This window comes from Odontesthes bonariensis, chromosome 12, assembly GCF_027942865.1.
Source record: "Odontesthes bonariensis isolate fOdoBon6 chromosome 12, fOdoBon6.hap1, whole genome shotgun sequence".
Classification (NCBI taxonomy): domain Eukaryota; kingdom Metazoa; phylum Chordata; class Actinopteri; order Atheriniformes; family Atherinopsidae; genus Odontesthes; species Odontesthes bonariensis.
The window spans coordinates 34,384,289-34,409,523 of record NC_134517.1 but is presented as its reverse complement, the minus strand read 5'-3'; the positions used below and the strand labels follow the sequence as shown (position 1 = coordinate 34,409,523).

The window sequence follows — 25,235 nt, the reverse complement described above, 5'->3', positions numbered from 1 at the left end:
CAAACTTTCCCCATGTTTGAAAAATGAATGCTAAGCTAAGTGAACAAACAGTTGTTTATATCTGAGCTCAGATTAAACAGACACGACACTGGTCTTATCTTAGCCCGTTCTTGGTTAGAAGAGGTTTTTTTGTATGAGCTATAACACCCTAAGTCAAACACTTGTGGAGTATGTGCAGTGATCAAAGAGACTGTTTGTGCAGCGATGCACTGCTCCTTATGTTCCCGCCATGTTTAAAACGCTCTGTGACAGTTATATCCATCAAGCTTGATGGTAAAACTTGAAAGAACAACGTTTTTTTCCTTTTCAAAGCCCAAAAAGAGCATTTACGCATAGCTGCGTATTTGTTGCCTTTCTGACTGACCGTGGGCTTGGGCGGCCGAGCTGTGGGAGTAGCCGAGGGCCAGCAGAGCCGTCTCCACCAGCTGGGAGAAGAGAATATCCTTCCTGACCAGCACAAACTCCGCATGCTCCTCTCTCCCCTCACATCCGTCTGTATGGATCCCTCCATCCGACTGCTCCACCACACAGAAGACGGGGATCATCAGACCTGTTGAAGTTAAAGCAGAGGTCAATGAGAGCATCCCAACTCTAATCCCCCTCAGAACACCTGAAATGTTCAGAAATGTAAAATCACACTCTCTAACGGTGCAGTTAAATGTACTCTTCACATCCCAGATGTTTAACGGTCTATTAGATAAGCACTCAAAGTAATGACCCCAATGAGAGGTATGCAAAGCCAACATACAAAAGACTGGTTGTGTTCCAAACCGCATACTTCTCCTACTACTCATACTAACTTTAACTTTTTTTAAGTTCCCGGATGCATACTAGATTCATCGAAATGTTGAGTATGCATCATGAGGTTACTACTCACTCAAACTACCCAAGATGCAACGTAACGTGACGTCGCTGATCGTCATTTCCTGTCCAAACGGCAGTTTCAAGCTAGCTACAACGAGGGTAGGTTCACTTCCTGTTTTCAAAACAAAAGCACCAATTGTATGGTAATGGCTTTCCCTATGATAAAAGGCAACGGGTATTTTATTTTGTGAAAATAACAGGAAGTGCGTTAGCTCACTGCGGCTAGCTTTAGTAGCGCCGAATTCGTGGGAACAAAATGGTAAACAGCCGGTATTTTGTCAGGTTTTCAACACGTTGGGGATCTAAACGACTACTTTCTCACCTGAAAATGTTTCAAATGTTGCTAAAGTTTACAGAGTTTAGAGCTTAAGAGAAATCAGCTTCAGGCCGGCTGATTTCGGCTCGGGCAGGAGCGAAATGCATTGTGGGTAAACGCTCTGCATACTGTCTGATCGACGATTATGCAGTATGCAGTATGCAGTATGTAGTATGCAGTATGTAGTATGTAGTATGTAGTATGCAGTATGGAAGTATGCAGTATGCAGTATGTAGTATGGAAGTATGCAGTATGCAGTATGTAGTATGTAGTATGTAGTATGGAAGTATGCAGCATGCAGTATGTAGTATGTAGTATGTAGTATGCAGTATGTAGTATGCAGTATGTAGTATGTAGTATGTAGTATGTAGTATGTAGTATGGAAGTATGCAGTATGTAGTATGTAGTATGCAGTATGTAGTATGTAGTATGCAGTATGCAGTATGTAGTATGTAGTATGTAGTATGGAAGTATGTAGTATGCAGTATGTAGTATGTAGTATGTAGTATGCAGTATGTAGTATGTAGTATGGAAGTATGCAGTATGTAGTATGTAGTATGCAGTATGTAGTATGCAGTATGTAGTATGTAGTATGTAGTATGCAGTATGTAGTATGTAGTATGTAGTATGCAATATGTAGTATGCAGTATGTAGTATGCAGTATGCAGTATGTAGTATGTAGTATGTAGTATGCAGTATGTAGTATGCAGTATGTAGTATGTAGTATGTAGTATGCAGTATGTAGTATGTAGTATGGAAGTATGCAGTATGTAGTATGTAGTATGCAGTATGTAGTATGTAGTATGTAGTATGTAGTATGGAAGTATGCAGTATGTAGTATGTAGTATGCAGTATGTAGTATGTAGTATGTAGTATGCAGTATGCAGTATGTAGTATGTAGTATGCAGTATGTAGTATGTAGTATGTAGTATGCAGTATGCAGTATGTAGTATGTAGTATGCAGTATGTAGTATGTAGTATGTAGTATGGAAGTATGCAGTATGTAGTATGTAGTATGCAGTATGTAGTATGTAGTATGCAGTATGCAGTATGTAGTATGCAGTATGTAGTATGTAGTATGTAGTGTGCAGTATGTAGTATGCAGTATGTAGTATGCAGTATGTAGTATGTAGTATGCAGTATGCAGTATGCAGTATGTAGTATGTAGTATGTAGTATGCAGTATGTAGTATGTAGTATGTAGTATGTAGTATGCAGTATGTAGTATGTAGTATGCAGTATGTAGTATGTAGTATGCAGTATGTAGTATGTAGTATGTAGTATGCAGTATGTAGTATGTAGTATGCAGTATGTAGTATGTAGTATGCAGTATGTAGTATGCAGTATGTAGTATGTAGTATGTAGTGTGCAGTATGTAGTATGCAGTATGTAGTATGTAGTATGTAGTATGCAGTATGTAGTATGTAGTATGCAGTATGTAGTATGTAGTATGCAGTATGTAGTATGCAGTATGCAGTATGTAGTATGTAGTATGGAAGTATGTAGTATGCAGTATGTAGTATGTAGTATGTAGTATGCAGTATGTAGTATGTAGTATGGAAGTATGCAGTATGCAGTATGTAGTATGCAGTATGTAGTATGCAGTATGTAGTATGTAGTATGTAGTATGCAGTATGCAGTATGTAGTATGTAGTATGTAGTATGCAGTATGCAGTATGTAGTATGTAGTATGTAGTATGGAAGTATGCAGTATGTAGTATGTAGTATGCAGTATGTAGTATGTAGTATGCAGTATGCAGTATGTAGTATGCAGTATGTAGTATGTAGTATGTAGTGTGCAGTATGTAGTATGCAGTATGTAGTATGCAGTATGTAGTATGTAGTATGCAGTATGCAGTATGCAGTATGTAGTATGTAGTATGTAGTATGCAGTATGTAGTATGTAGTATGCAGTATGTAGTATGTAGTATGCAGTATGTAGTATGTAGTATGTAGTATGCAGTATGTAGTATGTAGTATGCAGTATGTAGTATGTAGTATGCAGTATGTAGTATGCAGTATGTAGTATGTAGTATGTAGTGTGCAGTATGTAGTATGCAGTATGTAGTATGTAGTATGTAGTATGCAGTATGTAGTATGTAGTATGCAGTATGTAGTATGTAGTATGCAGTATGTAGTATGTAGTATGTAGTATGCAGTATGTAGTATGTAGTATGCAGTATGTAGTATGCAGTATGCAGTATGTAGTATGCAGTATGTAGTATGTAGTATGTAGTGTGCAGTATGTAGTATGCAGTATGTAGTATGTAGTATGCAGTATGTAGTATGTAGTATGCAGTATGTAGTATGTAGTATGCAGTATGTAGTATGTAGTATGTAGTATGTAGTATGCGGCTTCGAACACAGAGCTGCCTTCATCAGGTCATTAATGGCCTAAGTCCAGTTTTAGTTGAACTAATACCATCATTTGTTCTTTCTCGTGTCGTGTAAATGTGCTGAATAATAAAAAAAATATTCAGTCATAGATTCAGCAGAGAATGAGGATTTCAGTCATCTCGTCTTTATGGGGACTCAGCACCCCTCATGGAGGCACTATTTACCTGATAGAATAAACCTCAAAATAAAGCCCAAATTATTCTAAAATAGAGACGGTGTTTGCCTCCGGTATGAATCTAATGCCAAAAATTCCTCCTCTTGGCTTCCCGTGCTCATATCAATCCTTCCTTTTTTCCTAAAAGGCTTTTAGTTTTGGGCCACCTGTCAACTGCCAATTAATTAAAGCCCTCTGAAGAAATGATGGACTGAGAGCATTAGGCAGCGTCCCAGCTCTAATAATACAGAGTTTAACCACATGGCTTCCACACAACATGCCCAGCACGCGCACACACATGTTGCCCTGCTGTCCCCGCCGCTCACGCACACTCAAACACTCCCGCAGCATTAGCCCCCCCCACCACGCACCACCTCGACCCCGATCCACCCCAGCCGTTGTTTTAATCAGTCAATTCCTATATTTCTATTTCCTCCTCATTAATCACTCGCCTCCCAGTCCGGCTGCAGCCTCTCATGGAGTGAATTACACACCGGAGCACCGTGCCAATTCAAGTAAGTGAATTTCCCCCAACAGGGAAATATAACTGTCAACGCGGAGCGGCACCCCCTCTCCCTCCGTCTCCCACCCCCGCCTGTCGGCTCCCATATTCGGCCTCCCGTGATCCGCCCGCCCGCCCGGATGATCCGCTCTGGAGGATGTGATGTCGCCTCAAACCTCTAATCCCTCTAATATGTATGTGGATATTAAAATAAGATATGTGTGTGTGTGTGTGTGTGCGTTTTGGCAGCATGTTCGCGTGCCGCTGCGTTGCGCGCGCGCACACGTGTGTTTGCAGTGTGGTTTGGAGGAGACACGTCGAGTTTCCTGTCTTCAAAGACACCCCGCCATCCTTACAGCCCGACCCTCCACCTCCTCCACCCTTTCTTCTTCTTCTACATCTTCACATTGTCTCCCTTCTTCTTCTTCTTCGCCTCTTCCTGCGGTGAAACCCGAGCTTCCCGTTGAGTTGTCAACCTCCCCTATAAGCCCCAGATGGGTTTATCTTTACAAACCCTTCAAAGCCACAGAAATGTATTTGTCTTATTAAAGAAAAAAGAAAATTCCCAGAGCTGACAGAAATATTCCAGCATAAATTCTAGCTCACGTTTATATGGAATGAACCACATAATGTCAAATAAATTGATCGATTTCTATTATTGTGCCACTCGTTTATAAATGTCCAACCCTTTAAAGTCAGACTCTCGGTCCTGCATGATTTATAAAACCTCTATGAATAAATAAATAAATAAACCACCCAGCCGACTTAAAGACAAGATCAAACATCATCTTCTTTTTTTTTTTCCGCCAGCACACCACAATATTCCTGGATTTCATTAGGCATTTTTGTCTTCTGAAATCATCAGAATAAAAGACGATACAAAAGAAAACGTGATTCATTCCCAACTCGTCCTCATTCCCACACAGGCCGACCTTCTGCTGGACTCTTCTGAGCCTGAGAGCCTTCTTTCAGGCCCCGTTTACACGACAGGAAGACGCAGATATTTCCCTGCGGTTTGGCCTCTCATTTACACCAAAACCCCGTTTTTATCACAGAAAACGATTATTTCTAAAACCTCCGGCCAAAGTGGAGATTTCTGATAACGCCGGTTATGTGTTGCCGTGTCAACGTTTTAGGTTCTTAAACGTCACAGAAAATGCTTAACGTCATGCGAGCGCCTTGTGTTTACAGTTTGTTTGGCTACTGATCAGGATTATCATGGATGATGTTAAAGTTCTACTAATTTTTACGTTTGTGGCCTTATTGCATTTGCCACCCCAAACCTGCTCGCACAGCTCAAAACAGAGGAGCACCACTCTTCCGTGGCCGCTCCTGCGTCCAGTATCCACTGACTGTCTATATTTCCCTCTTATTGCCTTCAGTTGTGTTGTGATATTTGCTCGCGTTATCTCCTCCTTCACACGAGGAAAGTCCTCGATTCTGAGGATTCTGATTGGCTTGCATGGCTTTATTCCTTTCCCTACACTGCCGCCAATAGGTTTGGCAGAGTTATTATGGCGTTTGATGGCGTATTTATGCGGGTTGATGTAAATGACAAGTTTTTTGAAAACGATGTTGTGTGCACGATGTTTTTACTGAAAACGGAGGGGGGGAAACATTCGTTTCTCTAAATACCCGGCTATGTGTAAATGTGGCCTCAGAGTCCATGAGTTCCTCCTTTTTCCACCAGGTTTCCATGAGATTCTGGCTGGTAGATTTGACTTAAACATGCCACACCAGAAGGAGACAACCTCTTTTGCATGAATCATAAAAGCTGTAAAGACTCGCTGCTCTATGTCGCACCAGTTCACCATCAAACAACCCTGTTTGTCACTTATTTTTGGTCTTTAATCCAATGGGCGTCAGTAGTGTATGGCAGCTGCCACACCTTGGCTCCAGGGGAAAATGTAAATGTTTGTTTTTCTTCTTTTTTTATTTAAATGGATTTATGGAATTAGTCTGTGTCAATTTGTATTGATTATTTTATTATTTTATACATATAAATTAACTATAATTGAAATTATGAACAACAAAATCAATTGAACTAAGTATCATCTTCCCTTTTGAAATGTGGTATCTCCCAGCCCCCCCCCCCCCCCCTCCCTCCCCACGAGATGACGGAGCCTGGAGGTCAAAGCTGATGTTATTAGCAGGATTTTTTGTTTGCTAATTAATGTAAAATATGAAAAGGAAACAGAAAACTTTAGATTTATTTATCACCAAAAAAAAGGGGTCCAATGTTGCCCCAGCGGCGGAGGAAGGAGGACCAGGCAGTGAAGGCGGGATTCAGGCTGTTAACGAGGCTGTCCACTTTAGCACCTCCGCCGCTAATGCTAATGCTAACAGGGAGACGGAGACGAGTCCATTGTCCACTCACTATGTGAGTGAGACTGCATTTGCACACAGATAAGCTACGTAGCAGACTTTTGTGGTGATTATTTGCTGGGCATGTATATTTATTGATTTATTGATACTGTAGTCATGTGACTATAGTGACCTTGCCGTACCTTAGCTTTGGCTGAATTGACGCCGCTGCTTTAATCCAATGGATTAACCAGAAAAAAGACAAATACCACAAATCTGAATCATACTTTAGTAAACAATTAGGGCTGGGCGAGTGAACTCGTTATTATCGCGTTAACTCGTTAATTATTTAACGCCGACAAATATTTTATCGCGCATTAACGCAGGCTTTTATTTTGTAAAAGTCTGTTGCTCACAGGCTTTTATTTTGTAAAAGTCTGTTTCTGTCTGCTGTGGAACCGGAAAAGAAAGTAATCGGCGGATCCACCAAACATGGAGAAGGGTACGGAACTTTTACTCGGCCATTTTCATTTTAAAGTTCTTCCAGACGGCGGAGTCGACAGAACCAAAGTCATCTGTAAACACTGCCAAGTTGAATTGTCTTCTCAGCGTAGTAGTTCCAGTCTAAAATATCACTTAAAGGCAAAACACACAACTGATAGCAGCAAGTCATTCAAGGAAACAGACAGTGGAGCGAGGCTTCTACATAAAAACTACAGAAAGATGCTGATGTTAAAAGTGTGTTTGCACAACAAATGTTATGGCACTTTCATTCATATGGCAGCACATTTAAAATAAAGCTAAATGCTAAAAGCTATACACTACTTTTGGATTCATTTTTGGGATTTTGCGTACAAATGTGATTAATTAGATTAAACATTTTAATCGTTGCTCAGCCCTAGTAAAAATAAATGAAAAAAATTCCCTTTTGCTTTACTGTGAATGTAAAAGACGGTTTTATTTAACCGGTTTGCAGCTCAGATCTGATCATTTCACACGATTAGGGAGCAATAAGCGTCTTAGTTTCAGAGTTTTTGGTCATTATTAACGGAAAAACTGGTGAGATGTAAGCAGAAAAGAAGGTGATTGGGATTTTTTAACGTGTTATTTCTTTAGTTATTTCCAGGAAAACAGGAAATAGATTCAGTGGCTTATTGAAACGCGCAAATATAAATGTAAATATAAGGTAAAAGTATAGTTTTTATAGGCTGGGAGGTCAGGATTTAGCGTGAGCACCTTCGTTCTTCACGCACACACACACAGAGGAACTTCCACAATGAATGCAGGGATCGATAACCCAGAGTGACTTGTATAAATCTTGTTTATATGGAGCAATCTCCTTTATTTGGTAAGCCTGTGTTATACAGTTCCCTCCTGACTTATAGATTAACAGCTTGAGGTTCTCCCAGCAGAGCCGCCACACGACAACATGGCGCTCCGAGCCAAACTCAACTTGTGGCCAGGATGTGGCTCACAGCGGGGCCAAAAGCTGTCTTTGGGTTTGAGCTCCAGAAACCTCCTGGATGAGGTGGAGAGACTCGATCTGGAGTCATTCTCACAAACGTTCGGCGATCTGAGAGCCCAGTGACGCCTGCAGTCCATTAATGACAGTTATTACGACCCCGTTTTTATTCTTTTTTACATCACAAACACCTTTTAAAAGCAGAGCTGTGGCTAACGTTTTCCACCCGCTGCCGTTCTGTCGCTTTAACCCATTGAGGCCGGGAAAGCGTTGCCGCATCTCTACCTTTAAAGCCGGGGGCGCTGTTGCGTTATTCTACCTTTAAGGCCGGGAAAGCGTACACGTCTTTTTTCATGTATAAGGTTGTTTTGCACCAATTATTGACCTCTGCGCTAATGAAATGCATTATAATAGACACGTGAGAGTGTCGTCATGTTCCTCGTGTCATTGTTTTGAAGTTAAGTTACATCGAACAAGCATGGAGGACTTTCAGTGGGAAGACATTTCAGACGGGAGCGATTGTGAGGAGTTTCTTGGCTTTGATGATGCTGAAGAACGTGCTGACCCAACTGATGGAGATTTATGGCGAGCACATATGTTTGAGGATGACGATAACGACGAGGATGATTTTGAAGGGTTTGAATGTGAGTGGAAGACTGACAATTACCACCGTAATCGACGGAGAGATTTCAACCGCACACCAGGGATGAAAGTCGGTTTACCTGCAGATGCCACACCGTTGCAGGCATTTAATCATATTTTTACTGAGGAGCTTTGGGCGCATCTCGTTTCTGAGACGAATAGATACAGTGAGCAGGTACTTCAGACTCCAGCTCGAGCAAAGATGGCAAGGTGGTCACACGTAACTGTGCCGGAGATGAAAACGTTTATTGGAATGTGTATGGGCTCCTTGTGCTGCCAGTACGAAGAGATTACTGGCGATAAAATAAATAAATAAATAATTTAAATATAAAATTAAATTTTATTTTATTTTATTACTGTTTTCTAATTGAAAATAGTTCTGTTCCTGCACTTTACTTTTTACATTTTATATTTTTGTGAAGGTGTATGTAAATAAACTAAATTTCCAAAGAAAGCCACAGGTGTAAGCTCTAAAATACTTTTTGAATTTTGTTTCTATCTGCTACAGAGGCTGAGAAATCAATCATTTAGTAGGCTTAGACACAATTGCTGAATTTGCAGAAAAACTTCAGGTTTTAGCGGGTCTTTCTGAAATCGCCCACAGGTTTTACAGGCATTCTTTTCCAGGTGTTTTAGGCCTAAATGGGTTAAAGTGAATTTCTACAAACACTTTTGTTTAATCTTGGATCCCTACCTCCGAGGGGCCGCAGCGGCGCTCCGTTGTGGCGCACCCGGGGCCCGGTGGGGCTCCCGTTGAGCTCCAGCCGGCTCTTCTTCCCCGGCGGCGGGATGCCGCTGAGGTCCGGGCTGCCCCCCCTCCGCTCGGGACTGTCCTGGGCGATGGGACTCTCCCCTCCTCGCTCCATCCTCCTCCACACCCCCAGAGGAGCTCCAGCCAGAGAGAATGAGTCTGCAGGGATCAAACAGAGGAGTCAGAGGTGCAACTTTTTCATCTTTACTGAAAACTACTGCGTCAGATATTTGTGTCAGAGTCAGGAAAAGATTTCAGAAGCTCCAGAGAGACCAACTGGTCCTCCAGTCTGAGCAAATAATGCAGGTTTTGTCCTGATATATGACATTAGTGGCGATTCAAAGAGCCTCAACGAGTCAGAGGACACTCGTTTTTTCATTTCCACTCATTCTTTGGTGAGGTTTAGGCAACAAAACTACTTGGTTAGGTTTAGAAAAAGGTTTGTAGTTTGGGTTAAAACTCATTCTTTCACATTTATGAATAAGATGAACTTTGATAAGGTTCTGCTACACAAAATTTTCCTTTTTTGTTACAAATGGGATTATTTGATCTGTTTTTTAGGAGTTTCGTCATTATTTTCCAGGTAGCACCAAGCTGTACAAACCAAATGGTCACTTTGCCTCAAGCTAACCAAACAGAAACAGACAACCAAAGCAACAGTGTGCTATAAAAAGTAAAGAATGAGGAAATATCTCGGGTTTCTCGGAGTAAAATCTTGAATTGATTGTGAGCCACTCACTCATTTAAATGGGATTTTGGGAAGCTACACGACTTGAACGTCTCTTTTCAACCAAAGTGATGAATCGTCTGAATGAGAAATAGTTCTTTCCTTTTCTTTTTGACAAAGCACCAGCTCCCTGCCAGGAAAACTCGTCGTACAGAAAATGGTGCGCTGCAGTCGCTCCTCATTCCTTTGTATATATTTCAAAGGAGAAAATAAATATCTGCAGTGATTAATTGCAACATGTGCAAAAGAAAATGTAAACACGACAAGCTAAGAAGAGTTCTGAGCAGCTTTAAAGTGAATATCTGCTCTGAGCTGCTTTCTCCTCCAGCACAGCCTGAACCCTCTCAGACAGCTTTCTGTCCTTTCTTTAAGGAGTCTTCAGGAATAGTTCTCCAGGCTTCTTGACAGCCACCCTTCCATGGAGCCCATTTCTGATGAGGCTTGGGCCAACAGCAGATGGATCAGCTGAAGATCCAGATGCATCTCTCAGCTCCTGTGTCAGGTCTTTGCTGGATGTTTTCCTCTTTCTTAAGGACATCACTTTCAGATCCTGTTCATCTGCTGTAGATAGTTCTTTAGGCCTGACACTTCTTCTTCTGTCCTCCACTTGTCCAGTTTCCTCAAATGTTTTAAGGACACACTGCACACCATGCTGAGATATGCCAAGTTTTCAGCTAACAGCTCTTTGGGAATCACCTTGTTGCTGCAGAAATCCTGTTTTCTGTCTGTCACACTGTGTTATCTTTGCTGTTTTTCACACATGCAGCTAAAGAAATGGGAACAAATCTTAATTCCAGCCTAAAACCCACAAAGAGCTTCTGGATTATTCATTTCTGGTGGCATAAAACAGTTTAATCATTTCATTTATATTAATTGTTCCATAATTAGTCATTAGATTATATCTTATATTCCTTTTTTAAGCTTTAAATTGAATCTTATTTACTTTTTGTTGATGTTGTATAACATATAATTCTTATTATTGTCTGTTTTTTTCCTACTTTTAGACATGATAACGTTCATTATGTTGGCATTAGGATTTTTTTTAAACTGAATTTCTTATATTAATTTGACTCTTTTGGTAACTGGAAGCAGTTTTAACGTAAATGTACAAAAAAGTTGAAACTATGAAGCTGTTTTTCACAGATGCAGCTAAAGAAATGGGAACAAATGATGTGTCTCTGTGACAGGCTGCTGGGAACAAAGTGCCTAAAGATCCAGTTTAAAACGGCTTCTTTGCTAAATTGGACACAACACTGGTTCATCCCTTGAGTTAGGAGCCTTTTTCCTGCCTGAAGGGTTCACAGCTCAGAGTTAAGTGGCTTAATTAAGAAAAAATGGACTGAAAATGAGGGAAAAAGCAGAAAATGTCCAAAGAAAAACTCTGAGAAACCTTCAGAAATCCTGGAGAACTGTTGCTCAGGACCACTTTAAAAGATTACAGGAACGTCTGTCTGCTTGGAAGGAAAATACAAAGAACGGAGGGCTGGACATCAGGAGGTAACAGTATTTGATCACACGGCCTCGTGGGTCTCCTGATAACTGAGCCTCAGCCAAATGTCTAATATGCGTAATGCCATTAGCAGCCTGACAGAAGCCTCACGCCAGCTCGTTGGGCCAAATGGACTCTTTTTTATTTACACACCGGCCCCTGGACAATATCAGCCTGCATGCGAGACCCTCAGAGACCCTCAGAGAACACAGAAAAACAACAAACTATCTGTGGAAAAAAGAGAACAAGAGTTTTTCTCTTTTTATTTAAATAAAAGTGTGGAAATTATGGGAAAAAGTGAGAAAAACTCAGTGTGGAGTGACGCTGAGCAGAAATCCAGCAGAAGGAATGAGGGAGAATCCATGGTTATTGTCCGAGTGTGAAATATTCCACAGCGCCTGATTAGAAACTGCACTCACACTCTTTAATATTTCTGCTGCTCCAGCTGTCGTAACTCTGAACAAAAGATGCTTTTTTCATGCTGCTTTCTCTCCTCCTCCTCTTCTTCTCTTTTCTCTACCTTCTTATATTCTTACACAACAGCAAAAAAAAACAAAAAAAACACCACAAAAAAGCAAATAAACTCACGATCCGAGAAGTATTTAGAACAATAAATTAAAGACATTAGCTCTGGCATGATTAAAAAGTGTGGGAGAGGCGAAGAGGCCCAAAAAAATGCGAGTGGTAGAATTTTAATAAAAGAGAAAAAACAAGTTCAAAGAGCGGGTTTAAACGCGACTACACTGGTAGCTATAATTCACAGTGCAGAAAAAGAAAGGCTCTGCAAATAAATCCGACCACTAACAATGTTGTAGCTACAATGAAGAATGGCCGAACGCAACCGAGCACCGAGGGGAACTCTCCGGCCGTAATTTACAGGCAGTTCTTCTGCTCGCTGTGAGAAGCTGGAGCTGGAGTGATTTAATGCGGCTTCCCCGCCTCTTATTTACAAATAATCCTCCAGAGGAGGTGACGCCATGGCAGGCAGGTCCGGTCCCGCTCCAGCTGCTGACGATGCCTATCACCACCCCGCCGACATCTCCCCATCTCACCTGAGACATCCTGCTTCTATTACATTTCATCTGACCAAACAGATAAGCAGTCTTTATCAAGCCGTGCATGTTTTCTGTGTTTTCTGGAGCATCCCTGATAAGATGTCCCACGTGAACCGGAGCAAATGTCACCGCCGGGTCACGAGGAGGTTTGTTTATTATGAACGAGTCTTTATTGGCAGCTGTCAGCGACGTTTTAAACTTCTTAATCACAACAAATAAAGTCAGAATAATGTGACTCTTTCATTTCTAATGTTTTTACATATCAGTGTAACAAGCGTTAATTTGGCTTGTGTGTATAATGCCACAAAATTATTGTTTTTAACCCTGACATTTATAAGAATAGTCAGGTGGAACTTTTGTTTTCTTTTTCTGACTTTCTTTTATGGGGGAGCAACATTCGCGACAAGACACAGGCTGTGCATACTACATACTTCCATACTGCATACTTCCATACTACATACTTCCATACTACATACTCATCGATCAGACAGTATGCAGGGCGTTTACCCACAATGCATTTTGCTCCTGCCCGAGCCGAAATTAGCCGGCCTGAAGCTGATTTCTCTTAAGCTCTAAACTCTGTAAACTTTAGCAACATTTGAAACATTTTCAGGTGAGAAAGTAGTCGTTTAGATCCCCAACGTGTTGAAAACCTGACAAAATACCGGCTGTTTACAATTTTGGTCCCACGAAGTCGGCGCTACTAAAGCTAGCCGCAGTGAGCAACGCACTTCCGGTTATTTTCACAAAATAAAATACCCGTTGCCTTTTATCATAGGGAAAGCCATTACCATACAATTGGTGCTTTTGTTTTGAAAACAGGAAGTGAACCTACCCTCGTTGTAGCTAGCTTGAAACTGCCGTTTTGACAGGAAATGACGATCGGCGACATCACGTTACGTTGCATCTTGCAGGGGCGTCACACCCGTGGGGGATGGGGGTGTTTCGACACCCCCACTTTTACAGCAAGATGATTTCATCCCCCCCACATTTTCCAAAGGTAAACCCGTTTGCCCACCCTCGTAGTGCACCAACATACAAAAAGGAGTGCACCTCAGCTCCCTTACGCTGTACGAAAAGGCATCGGTCAAACTGAACAGACATTCACCCAATCACAGACTGTTGTCCGCAACATGGCCTGGAAAATTTGATATGTCAGAGACGAACAGTCGGAGCAGCTCTCAGTCGGAGCTAGTGATGGGAAGCTCGGCTCTTTTGACTCGGCTCCCAAAGAAGAGCCGGCTCCCGAACGGCCACCTCTGGAACCTGATTGGACACCTCAGGTGTCACTCCAGTTGATTGACAGGCAAGTGTCCTTGAAAGATGAGTGAGAAACGCAGCGTCTTTGAAATGAGTGTCAGGGGCAGAGAGTGTCCTGTTGTACTGTCAGAGTGAACCTACTTTCCTGGAATACATCATTTTCAGTTAAGTTTTAATGTGATTTCCAAATGAATCATTGTTTTTAAAGACTGCACATTTAGAGAAGAGATTTTGTTGCCAATTGTTAGGCTAAACGAGTAGGCTAAAGTTATGAAAGGCTAATGTCACGTTAGCATGAAGCTATGTAGCACTTTGAAAAAAACATATCATTGTTGGTTTTCAGTAAGTGTGTGATCAACACAGTTCATAAGGATTTCATAACTGTAACGTTAGATGAAACTGATATGATCTTTGGGCATTTGTTACAATGTCCATGAAGCTTGTTTGTTATTATAAAGGTATAAAAGTATAACTTTAGCCAAGCTACTTCACCTGACTGACCTACATGATCTGGTTTAATTTTATAGCAGCAAGGCTTGGAGTTGGTTTTAAAGTAAGTTAAAGCACAAGAATGGAGACAAATAGTTTAAGATTAACACAATATTGAGGTTTATCCGGCTGTCTTATTTTGTGTAGGGACAGATAATAATGAAAAGACTTCTTTGTAAAGAAGCACAAGTCAGGCCCAGATCAGACCCCAGCCATGAAACCAGCAGCCCTGGCAGCTCCCAACCTGAAGCAAGTCAGTGTGGGCAGACACAAGGAGCCAGGCTACCACCACCAGGTCGGAGTATTCAAAGGCAGCTAAATGCATCTCCACTTTGCCCAGATTGTTAAAGTAAAGAGGGGGATGAGTATGTCCTGCTGATGAATATTGTGATCACAATAGTGTGAGTGGGTGAGAGATATGCATGCATCATTTTATTTTTTTTCTGTAGACATCAGTAGTGACTGGCCAGACCTGTGGACTGTCAAACAAAAAGAAGAATTTAAATCCTAGTTTTGTTGAATGATTTAAAATAACATTCATCAAAAAAAATGATGTTCAATATTTGCAATGATATTTATATACTGTATATCTAACAAAGTATGCTAGAATAGTGTTCAGCTATTGAGAAGTGAATAGTTTGTTTCAATGTTACGACGTCAAGTCAAAATAATTTTGTATTAGTGAGACCCCCCCCCCAAGCCACACATCGGAACTTAATGGGGAAAAAAAATAGTGATCAGAATCATACTCTTGAGAGGGCAATTATATATTTTCGAGAGTTTTCAATCAAGCCATGAAGTGCAGAGTTTTTTTCAGGAACTTCGTAGCCTACAGTAAATCCACGGTGATAACTCCATGATAGTGATTAAATGTTACATTTTGTGATTAAAAATGTGTAAATTATGATACTGTATCTCTATTGTGAGGCTTAACCTTTTTATATACAGTCTATCGACTTGATGTGGTGCTCATGTGCCCCCCCTGGAACACCCCCACATTTAAAATCACTGCTCCACCCCTGGCATCTTGGGTAGTTTGAGTATGAGTAGTAACCTCATGATGCATACCCAACATTTCGGAGAATCTAGTATGCATCCGGGAACTTAAAAAAAGTTAAAGTTAGTATGAGTAGTAGGCGGTTTCGAACACAGCTGCAGTTTCAAGAGAGGAACATAAAGACCTTTAAAAGAGCAGCGTTGCGGTCTCCATTCGTTCTAAGATTTACACAACGCAGAGGTTTCATACCGGTTACATCAGGACGTAATAAAGAATCTTCTGGTCCTCAGAAGGTGTTGAAATCGAGGTAAAAACAGCCTCAGATGGACAACAATACATCACATATGACACTGTGTAACTAAACTAAGTGAACCCCTGATCCAGCAGCTTCAGCAGCAACACTTTGGTATCCAGAGGAGTTCATGGTGGACTCTGCGAGGTGCCCAGGTCCTGTGGCTGCAGAACCAGCCCAGATCATCAGCCCTCCACCACCGTGCTTGACAGCTGGTGTGAGGTGTTTGTGCTGATATGCTGCGTTTGGTTTCCTCCAAACGTGCTGCTGTGCATCATGAGCAAACATCTCCACTTTGCTCTGTCCAAAGGACATTGGGCCTCATGCAAGAACCGTTCGTACGCACAGATTTGTTCTTAAATCGTGCGTACGAGTGATTTAAGAGAATTTGCGCATTCACCAATCTTTTCGTATTTTACGTTTTCTTTCAGGTACAAACAGAACTTATGAGTGATCCAGACCTGTCGTAGGAGTTTCCTAAAATAGTCCGCTGTTATTCCAATCAAGTTTGCTTGACTAATGGATTGTATATTTAATTACTTTGAAGCAAACCTAAATAAATATAAACGTTATACCCCATAATGATGCTGACATTATTCTGTTTGACTAAACTGTGCACTAATTGAAGGTTCATTTGAATCTGTAACGGGAAGCGCAGCGGCTGTCTTGCTATCTTTGGATGCCTTAGTGCGTCAGGCTCTTGGAAGAGAGCGTGCGCTCCGAGACCGTGTGGAGACAGACGAATGGCTGACATCGCGATTAAGATTCCCAAAGACTGTGCTGCTGCAAATATGCAGCTTGCTAGGGCCACAACTCCAGAGAAAAACACGCTGATCAAACCCAATTCCACCACACGCCCACCATCCTTACCATCTTTGGATTTTTGCCCACTGGAACCTTTCAGAGCGAGATTGGAGACAGATCGTGGGTGTGCCAGTCCTCTGTGGTCATCAAAGCTCTCATTAGTTTATCACCCATGGTACATCAAATGCCCATAAACCGCTGTCCAACAAGTACAAATTAAGAGGGACTTTCATCCCGTGGCTGGACTGCCAAACATAATTGGAGCACGAGACACATATACGCATCAAAGCACCCGTGCTGTCGTGGAGCGCACTGAGCTGAAGGCCAGTTGGGTGTGTCTTGTCTGGTTCATGGCGCAATATTGCCATGAACGAGGGTCTCCTACAACCTGAACCAGCCCAGGCAGACCAGAAGGTGTGGTGCCAGGAGACCCCCCTCATTAACCACCCCATCAAAGTGCCATCATGATGAGGCAACAACTGATTGCACGGCTTTAGTTGCAGTCATCGAGCGCCTGGCCATGGCGAGACGTTTTTTAAAGCTATTTTCATATCAAACCTTTTATTTTTTATTTCGGTGACATTCCGAACTACAGGTGACACAGAATTAACAGCACTCGTAATAACTTCCCATTTCTCCGCTTTAGCAGGTTCCGTAATTCCACTGCTGACTCTGCTAAAAATGACAGATTTTCCTTTTTGGATCTCTGAAAGCAGAACTTCATCTCAGAGCCCCTAAAGTTGTTCTTTTTGCGCTTTGATGCCGTTTTCATGACTCAACACTCAACACTTCCTGGCACAGGAGAGAGGAAGCACAGCCTTATTTGGTATTATTTAGGGCGTGGAGTTTGCAAATCTACTATCCTCGTGCACGTGCACTTAAATACGCACGAGTGGGATTCATCATTTACGCAGGTCGTTTACACACTTTTTCCGAAGTTAAGAGCGCTTGTTGAATCTGACGTGGCGTGTTCGTACGAGACCTTCTCAAGAAAAAAGTGAGAGAAATTTAGAATAAAAATACGAAAATGTTCTTGCATGAGGCCCATTGTTCCAGAAGTCTTGTGGTTTGTTCAGATGCAGCTTTGCAAACCTAAGCTGTGCTGCCATGTTCTTTTTAGAGAGAAGAGGCTTTCTCCTGCAGCCCTTCCACACAAGCCACACCTGTTCAGCCTGTTTCTAACTGTGCTGTCATGACCTTTAACCTTTAACATGCTGACTGAGGCCTGCAGAGTCAGAGATGCTGCAGTTTTGGTTAAACTAATTGATCTTTATTTCCTTTTTCCACCACGTTGTGGAACCTTTTTTACTTTTACCTGCATCAGGGTTTGAAAAGCAGCCCAACGGTGTCTCAGCACTGCTGCTTTGGTGCTCCGTTAAGACCCAAAGCTGAAGAAATAACGCTTAATCACTGTTGTGTAAGTCTGACACAGAGCTCGGCCATAAGCCCGAAATATTCGACATCTTTATTTTCAGATAGAAAGGTTATACAGGATGTCTTTTGCTTTTTTTTGTTGAATAATTTCTTGTTGTTGTTTGTTTGTAAATAACTTGTTTAATTAACATAAAAAATACACGGAAAGGATTTCCACTTTGTTTCAGCTTAACATATTTGTGCTGATTCAGCCTGTTTTCTATTAGTTTGAACTCATTTTACATTAGTTTCCAGTTGTTTCAGTCGGATCTGTCGATGTGGGAAAAAGCCCAAAAGGTGGCGGGACATGTTTTAAAAAAAATTATTAGGGCTGGGCGAGTTAAATAGTTATTATCGAGTTAACTCGTAAAATATTTAATGAGTTAACTCGCTATTATCGAGTCAACACGTTAATTATTTAACGCAGATAAACATTTTATCGCGCATTGATGCCGTTTTCTTTTTTTTTAATGATTTTTTGGGGCTTTTGTGCCTTTTATGGATGGGAAAGATCAGAGAAACAGGAAGCAGGGGGCAAAGAGAGGGGGAACGACATGCAGCACAGGGCTGTCAGATGCGGGATTCGAACCGGGGCCAGCTGCAGCAAGGACTATAGCCTCTGTACACTTTTATTATTGTAAAAGTCTGTCGCTCACAGGCTTTTATTTTGTAAAAGTCTGCTGCTGTCTGCTGTGGAACAGGAAAAGAAAGTAATCGGCGGATCCACCAAACATGGAGAAGGGTACGGAACTTTTACTCGGCCATTTTCATTTTAAAGTTCTTCCAGACGGCGGAGTCGACAGAACCAAAGTCATCTGTAAACACTGCCAAGTTGAATTGTCTTCTCAGCGTAGTAGTTCCAGTCTAAAATATCACTTAAAGGCAAAACACACAACTGATAGCAGCAAGTCATTCAAGGAAACAGACAGTGGAGCGAGGCTTCTACATAAAAACTACAGAAAGATGCTGATGTTAAAAGTGTGTTTGCACAACAAATGTTATGGCACTTTCATTCATATGGCAGCACATTTAAAATAAAACTAAATGCTAAAAGCTATACGCTACTTTTGGATTCATTTTTGGATTTTGCGTACAAATGCGATTAATTGCGATTAATCAGGGAAATCATGTGATTAATTAGATTAAACATTTTAATCGTTGCCCAGCTCTTCTTTTTTTCTCTTCACAGCCCCGCAGGTTTTTTTATTGATCCTTTGAGGGCCCTGGAGCCTTAGATTGAGAACCAGCCTTTTTGCTGTATTAACTAATCAGCATGAAATGAAACCCTTTTCATTCGCCGCAGTAAGTTAATTTGGTTAAAGTCAGAACTTTTCCTCACATCCTTGTGCTTAATTTAAAGACTCACAGGTTTAAAATGACTGTAACAGTTATTATTATTATGATTTATTTGCCCTCCTTTGTGCTCCGTACAATAAATCTAATCTAATCCCAGCAACAGGCTTCACTTTGGACAGATAAACGTCCGTCTCCGTTTTATATTTTAAACACGACGATAATGAGGATAATGGGTTTAAATCTGAGCTGTGTAAATAATAACTGGGGTGTGAACCCGAGTGTGAGGAAATCTCATCCCGTGTCACAGATGCTAATCTATTTTATGTAATTATTACGGGTGTGTTGAGCAATGACTCTGTGTTCTGGAGAAGACGGCTCGACAGCACGCGTTGTATCACATGTTAATGCTGCCATTAAAATCATGGCTTTAGCAACAGTGCTGTCATCTAATTCCTAATTCTATCTGGGTTGCTTTGTTTATAAGGTGTGCGACAGTTAATAAAGAGGCGATAAGAGGAGCTGTTGCATATCTGCCATGGAGACGGGGACCAACTGTAATGTCTATTTGATAAGAAAGAGGTCACGACCCCGTTTATTGCTCCCCTGAGGACGCTGTGAGGACTCTCAGAGGAACTCAAAGAAAAGCCGAAGATGATCTGCTGAAACACTTCTGCCGTGAGGGAGACGTTTGTTCCCTCGTTTTCTTGTTTTCACCATAAGCTGCTATCAAATTCCACGTTATTACACGTTCCAGACATAACAAAACACACAACCGAGGGCCAAAGACAAGATAAAATGCGGACACGCCCCGGAGAAACGGAGCAGCGGGACAACAAACACACACCTATAAACAACGTGTTCCACTCAGAGACGTAAACACAAACAAACGCAGGCAAACAGGCAATTCTGAGGCCGCCTAAACTCTGACAAACACACTGTTTTTATAACCGTCTGACGCCCTCAGGTCGGCTAAAAACAACTCGTGGAACCAGAGAGAAGATGCGGCCTCCTGCCTCCCACCAAGTTGGACTCGCACAGGAAGCAGACATTCAGAACAGAGACGTCGGGGTGACAGTGAACGCATCGGGGTGACAGTGAACGCATCAGCAGAACAGCAGCTTTACCAGCAGGAAGCCAACAGAAGTGTGAGCAACAGCTCCGACTGACCTGCAGAGCGCTGCTCCAACCGTCCCCAACGGAGGCTTCAACGTGCACACCACACGGACACCAGGGCAATTATTAGCCCTGATAGCAGGGGAGAAGGGCAGAGGCGTTGCTTCTAGGGAAATGTGCACAGATACGGGCGCTCTTCCTGTTCCAGATCCACTTTTACAGCTGGATTATCAAGCTATTGGTTAATGGCTTTGGCTCTGCAGCACAGATAAAAAGAAGGGGAGTAATATTAAGAGTCCTGCTGCCAAATAAAATCATGCAGAGTGCACGTGTGTGCACAGGGAGGAGCTCTGCTGACATGTGCTGGGCAGCAGGGGCCCCCGAAAAGCCCCCCCAGTTCAGGCCGAGTTGGGGGCAGAATCATAAAGAGTCACTCAGAGAGCTGCAGAAACCGTCTTAATCAGCCCAGAAAAAAAGCAGAAGAAAAGCCTAATTAACATTTCCAGTTTTGGTTTTTATCTCCCAAAGATGATGAGTTTATGATCAGAATAAATCCTTGTTGTTGATATTTTCCTTTGATTTGTTCCAGATAAGACGAGTTTGGCTCCTTTTCACACTTTTTCTCTTTAAAAATGTATTCAAATATTAACTGAACGAGCAGAAACAACTTGTTATTTTACTGATGAGGGAATTTTCCCAGAGGAAACTGTTTTTCTTCTGGAGGTTTATTAATGAAACTCAACAAAATGCACTGAAAAAAAACAAGAAACCTCATCGTTTTAATTTGTTTTTACGACACGTGGATCAAGAAGACTTTTAATTCATCTGGAAAATAATGAAAAAGAAGCCTAATTAAGGTATTTCTTTCAGTTTATCACCAGAAACCAGCAAGAATTCCCATTTCAGAAGCTGGAATGGTTTTTCTGATGATGTTTCCACCCACATATTTTCTTTTTTTTCCATGCGAACAGTCAAACATCTGTATGTATTTAATGTATTTAAATATCAAACCATCGATTATGATAAACGTACTTTTTTTTATTGATTGGGGAATATGACGCGTTTTTTCTGCTGACGACAGTGTTTTTTTGTTGTTTTTTTACGAGGTTTATTGCTAATAATTAAAAAGTCTCATTGTCTCAATTTGTTTATTAAAGTCTGGAAACAACATGTGGAACAAAAAGAGACTTTTTTATGTGGCAGATTATTAGGAAATATTGCTGTTTTGGGAGGGTTATATTGGAGTGGAATCTGGTGTTTATGCGCGTCAGATGTGCGGCTCTGCGGGGGCCACTCCGGCCCTTCTCAAACATGTTTGTCCCGCCTGTAAACATCTAATTTGATAAGATGAAGACTGAACATTTGCAGCCTCGCCCTTCCAGACGGAGGATGCACACACACACACACACACGCGCGCGCACACACCGAGCCGCACAAACCACAGCCGGCGCGCCGCACACGCTCGCTGCTTTAACACTTGCAGGGACCACACACTGATGCGGACTCAGCCTCTCACAGCGGGAGCAGAGCCCAAAGTGACGGTGTCACAACACGCCGCTGCGCAAACACACACAGAGATGCCACACAGACCAGATCAGCCGCGGAAAAGCGCGAGTTTACGGTGGCGCGGCGGCAGAGACGCCCTCAGGCTCACAGAGGAGCATCATTAGAGCTTCTCCAGCGTCTAATCTGCAGTTTAATAACACGGACACACCCAGATTACGCGTGAACAGAACAGATCACCGGGTTCACACGCACCAGCGCGGGCCCAAAACGCTCCAGTCCCTCTGGTTTCTTGACTTGGCTTGTCAAAGAGATCATCAACAGAAATGCGGAATATTTTCAGCCCCTGAGGTCAGGCTTATGGTCTCATAACGAGCATGACATTGCAGACCAGAAATAATTAGACTCTCACACACATCAGGCCTCCGCAGCTCAGCCAAAGCCAAAGAAAAGCAGAGTTTCCCACCATTTTGGACATACTTTACGCACCATGTGCCCTCTCTGCGCGCGCGGCCCGGCTGCTTTTTTTTTTTTTTTTTTAAATGTCAAAGTCTCCCATCACACCAACTGGCACGAATTCGTTTTTTATTTTTTATTTGCGTGTGATTTATACATTTAGATTTATATTTAAATTTTTCTTTTTTTTTAACCAGAAAACGCTTCACGGCCTCGTTAGTTTTCAATTATTTCAGCTCCAAAAATGGAGTTAAACCCCCGCAGATTTACTCCAGTTAGACTCAGAGTGGATTATTGGAGCTCTTCACCTGCTCAGGTGAGCGCGCGGCCTCCACCTGTGGGGAAGGGGCAGTTCTGTGGGGGCAGTTTGGAGCAGAAGAAGAAGAAGAAGAAGAAGAAGGGGCTGCTCGGTTTGAATGGTCACAAATGAGGCTGTCAGCACAGAAGAAGAAGAAGAAATTTAAAAACTACCAGGTAGGTAACTGGCACTAAAAACACGTAAAAACGCAGAAGAGTGCGCGTGATTTCTGGGTGTTCGCGTCGCGTCGCGCGCCGGTCACTGGAGGCCTGAACATTTCTGCTGTTATTCATCTGTTTGTTGTTTATTTATGTTTGTTTGGGACACGGTGCGTGACGGTGTCGCGCGCTGCAGGGCTTCCAGGGTCCTCGCCCCCCTCTCCGCCTTTAATTAAACGCGCGTGACGTCTCTCTGGTGGATGTGTTTGGGAAGTTAGTCAAACTAATGAGGAGAGAGGGGAGGGGGGGGGGGGGGTCTTTATTTAAACCCTGCGCGTGTTAATGAGTGACGCGTCTCACAGTAATTGGTCATTCATTTAAAAAAAGGAAAAAAAAGTTAAAAAATTACAAAGTGCGTCAAAAATCAGGCGCGTTAAGAGTCACTGGGACTTTATTTTGGGTTTTAATCCACACACACACACACACACACATATATATATATATTTATATATAAATATATAGGCCTATACACACACACACACACGCACGCGCTGGTCCAGCCTGCCATAAATCACATCACCTTTTTAAAAACATCTCAAAGAAAACGGAAGAAAATTGAAGTTAGAAACAGGCTAAGATTTCTGGATTATTTCTGCTTTGTGATCCACACTTTTTCTAATATTTAGAAATAAAATTTGGATTTAATTTTTAAACCAACGTCTCAGATAATTAACAGTAACTTTATTTGACTCTAAGAGACACAGAATTTCAGCGGAAAATACGTGAAAATTCCCGGAACATCTGGCCCATAATTAAGAAAATGTTTAATGGTGGAAATATTTTTAAATGACAGACAATAACAGACATAATTACAGAAAGCTCATATCTGGAGTCAGTCTGTATGGCAGGCATGATAATAATAATAATAATATTATTATTAATAATATTAATAACGCTGAATTTATTCATTTGCATCCACTTTAAATGTGTTTATGATCATGTAGTGTTGAGATATTCCGCTCTGTGTGTGTGCGCGTGTGCGTGTGTGTGTGGACTCACTGTTCACGGCGTGTCTGTAGCGCTGCTGCCCGCTGAGGAGGCTCTGTCCATTGATCAGCAGTAGTGAATCCAGGGCTGGGCTTGGGTTCGGCTCCTGGAAACACGGCGGGTCGCGCTGCAGTTGCACCGAATCTGGACCCGGAGCCGGAGCGGAGATCCACAGAGAAAAAAGTTAGTCACTCGCGCGTGTGTGTGAGTGAGTGAGTGGGGATAGTAAAGCAAAGCAGCGGAGAGGATGAGAGTCTGTCAGCCGCTGGCGGCGGCGGTGCTGCTCGGGTCCCAGGATCTTGGACCGGGCTGTAAGAACTGCAGCTCGGGACCAACTGGATATTTTTCACGCGCTTTTTTTCTGTCTTCCGTCCTTCTATGTCACCAGCCTGCTCCTGATTGAACTCACGGCTTCATCCTTGAATAGAAGGAGGAGTAAAAAATAAAAAAAAGCGCAAAAAAACAGCGCGACGCAGCCGCTTTGAAAACGGAACACACACGCGCGCGCGCGAGCACACACAGTCCGGAGGGAGAAAAAACACGAAGCAGAACCAGAACCCAAAGCTGACCGAAAAGCAGCAGCAGCAGCAGCCTCTCAGCAGCGTCAGACGGCCGGAGCAGCGCGCTCTAATCAGAGTGTCACTTTCAATCGTGCCCGTGCCAACGAGCGCACTGACTGATAGAGGGAGGAGAGAGGGGAGGAGAGACCGCGCCGGAAGGCAGCGAGGGAGGGGGGGGGCGTCAGAAACTAATCCGACCCATGAAAGCGTTTAGTGGGCCGGATCTCACAGAAGAATCAACCAGAAGTGACCAGAGGAACTCGCGTTTTTGCGCATTTTACGGCTCCGGATCAGCACAGGGTCGTGACCTGTGTGACGTGCGCGCGACTTCTGCTGTTTTTTTTTTATCCTTTAAAAAAACAAAACAAACAACAACAAAAAAAACATAGCAGTCAACAGACCTTGACTTCAGAAAGAGAAGATTCTGCCTCCCGCAGCAGTAACTTATCTCCTGCAACACTTTCCGGCAGCTCGGTATCATCCCGCAGATAATCCCCACGAGCTGAAGTCCACCTTCTGATGCGCGTTAATAAGTAGCCTAATAATAAGCAGGATGAGCCCCCCCCCCCCCCCCCCCCCCCTCCCTCCTCTCTGTGCCCGTGCACACAGCGCGCGGTGCTGCGGGATCCTGTTAATCATAAACCCGGGGCTTGATAGACAGATGTCACAGTGCGCTGTCTAATAGATAAGGAAGCCACAGAGGGTCAAACGGCACCGAAGACTGGCGCAGGGAGTGCTCTCAGAAGGCAGAATAACCTCTACTGTGAAAATGTTGCAGGAAAGTAAAAAATCATATCATTTTTATCTGTTCATTTGAAGTTTAAATAAAGTTTAAATATTCTGAGATCCATGAGTCAGCCGCAGGGAGGGAAGATAAGAGTTTAAGT

The 25,235-nt window shown here is 42.5% G+C and overlaps 1 protein-coding gene across 2 annotated transcripts in view; it reads right to left on the bottom strand.

Annotated features, from left to right (window-relative positions):
* Positions 1–23,969, bottom strand: part of satb2 (SATB homeobox 2) — a 93,471-nt gene extending 69,502 nt beyond the window's left edge. Inside the window, exons 1-3 of one of the 2 annotated variants that reach the window (XM_075480213.1) lie at positions 23,801–23,969; positions 9,335–9,550; positions 365–550 (exon numbers count right to left, since the gene is read on the bottom strand). In XM_075480213.1, coding sequence (XP_075336328.1) covers positions 365–550; positions 9,335–9,506 — 358 coding nt within the window. In that variant the 5' untranslated portion in view covers positions 9,507–9,550; positions 23,801–23,969. The remainder of the gene's footprint in view (positions 1–364; positions 551–9,334; positions 9,551–23,800) is intronic. The other variant, XM_075480211.1, reaches the window with a different exon arrangement.
* Between the last annotated feature and the right edge of the window lie 1,266 nt (positions 23,970–25,235).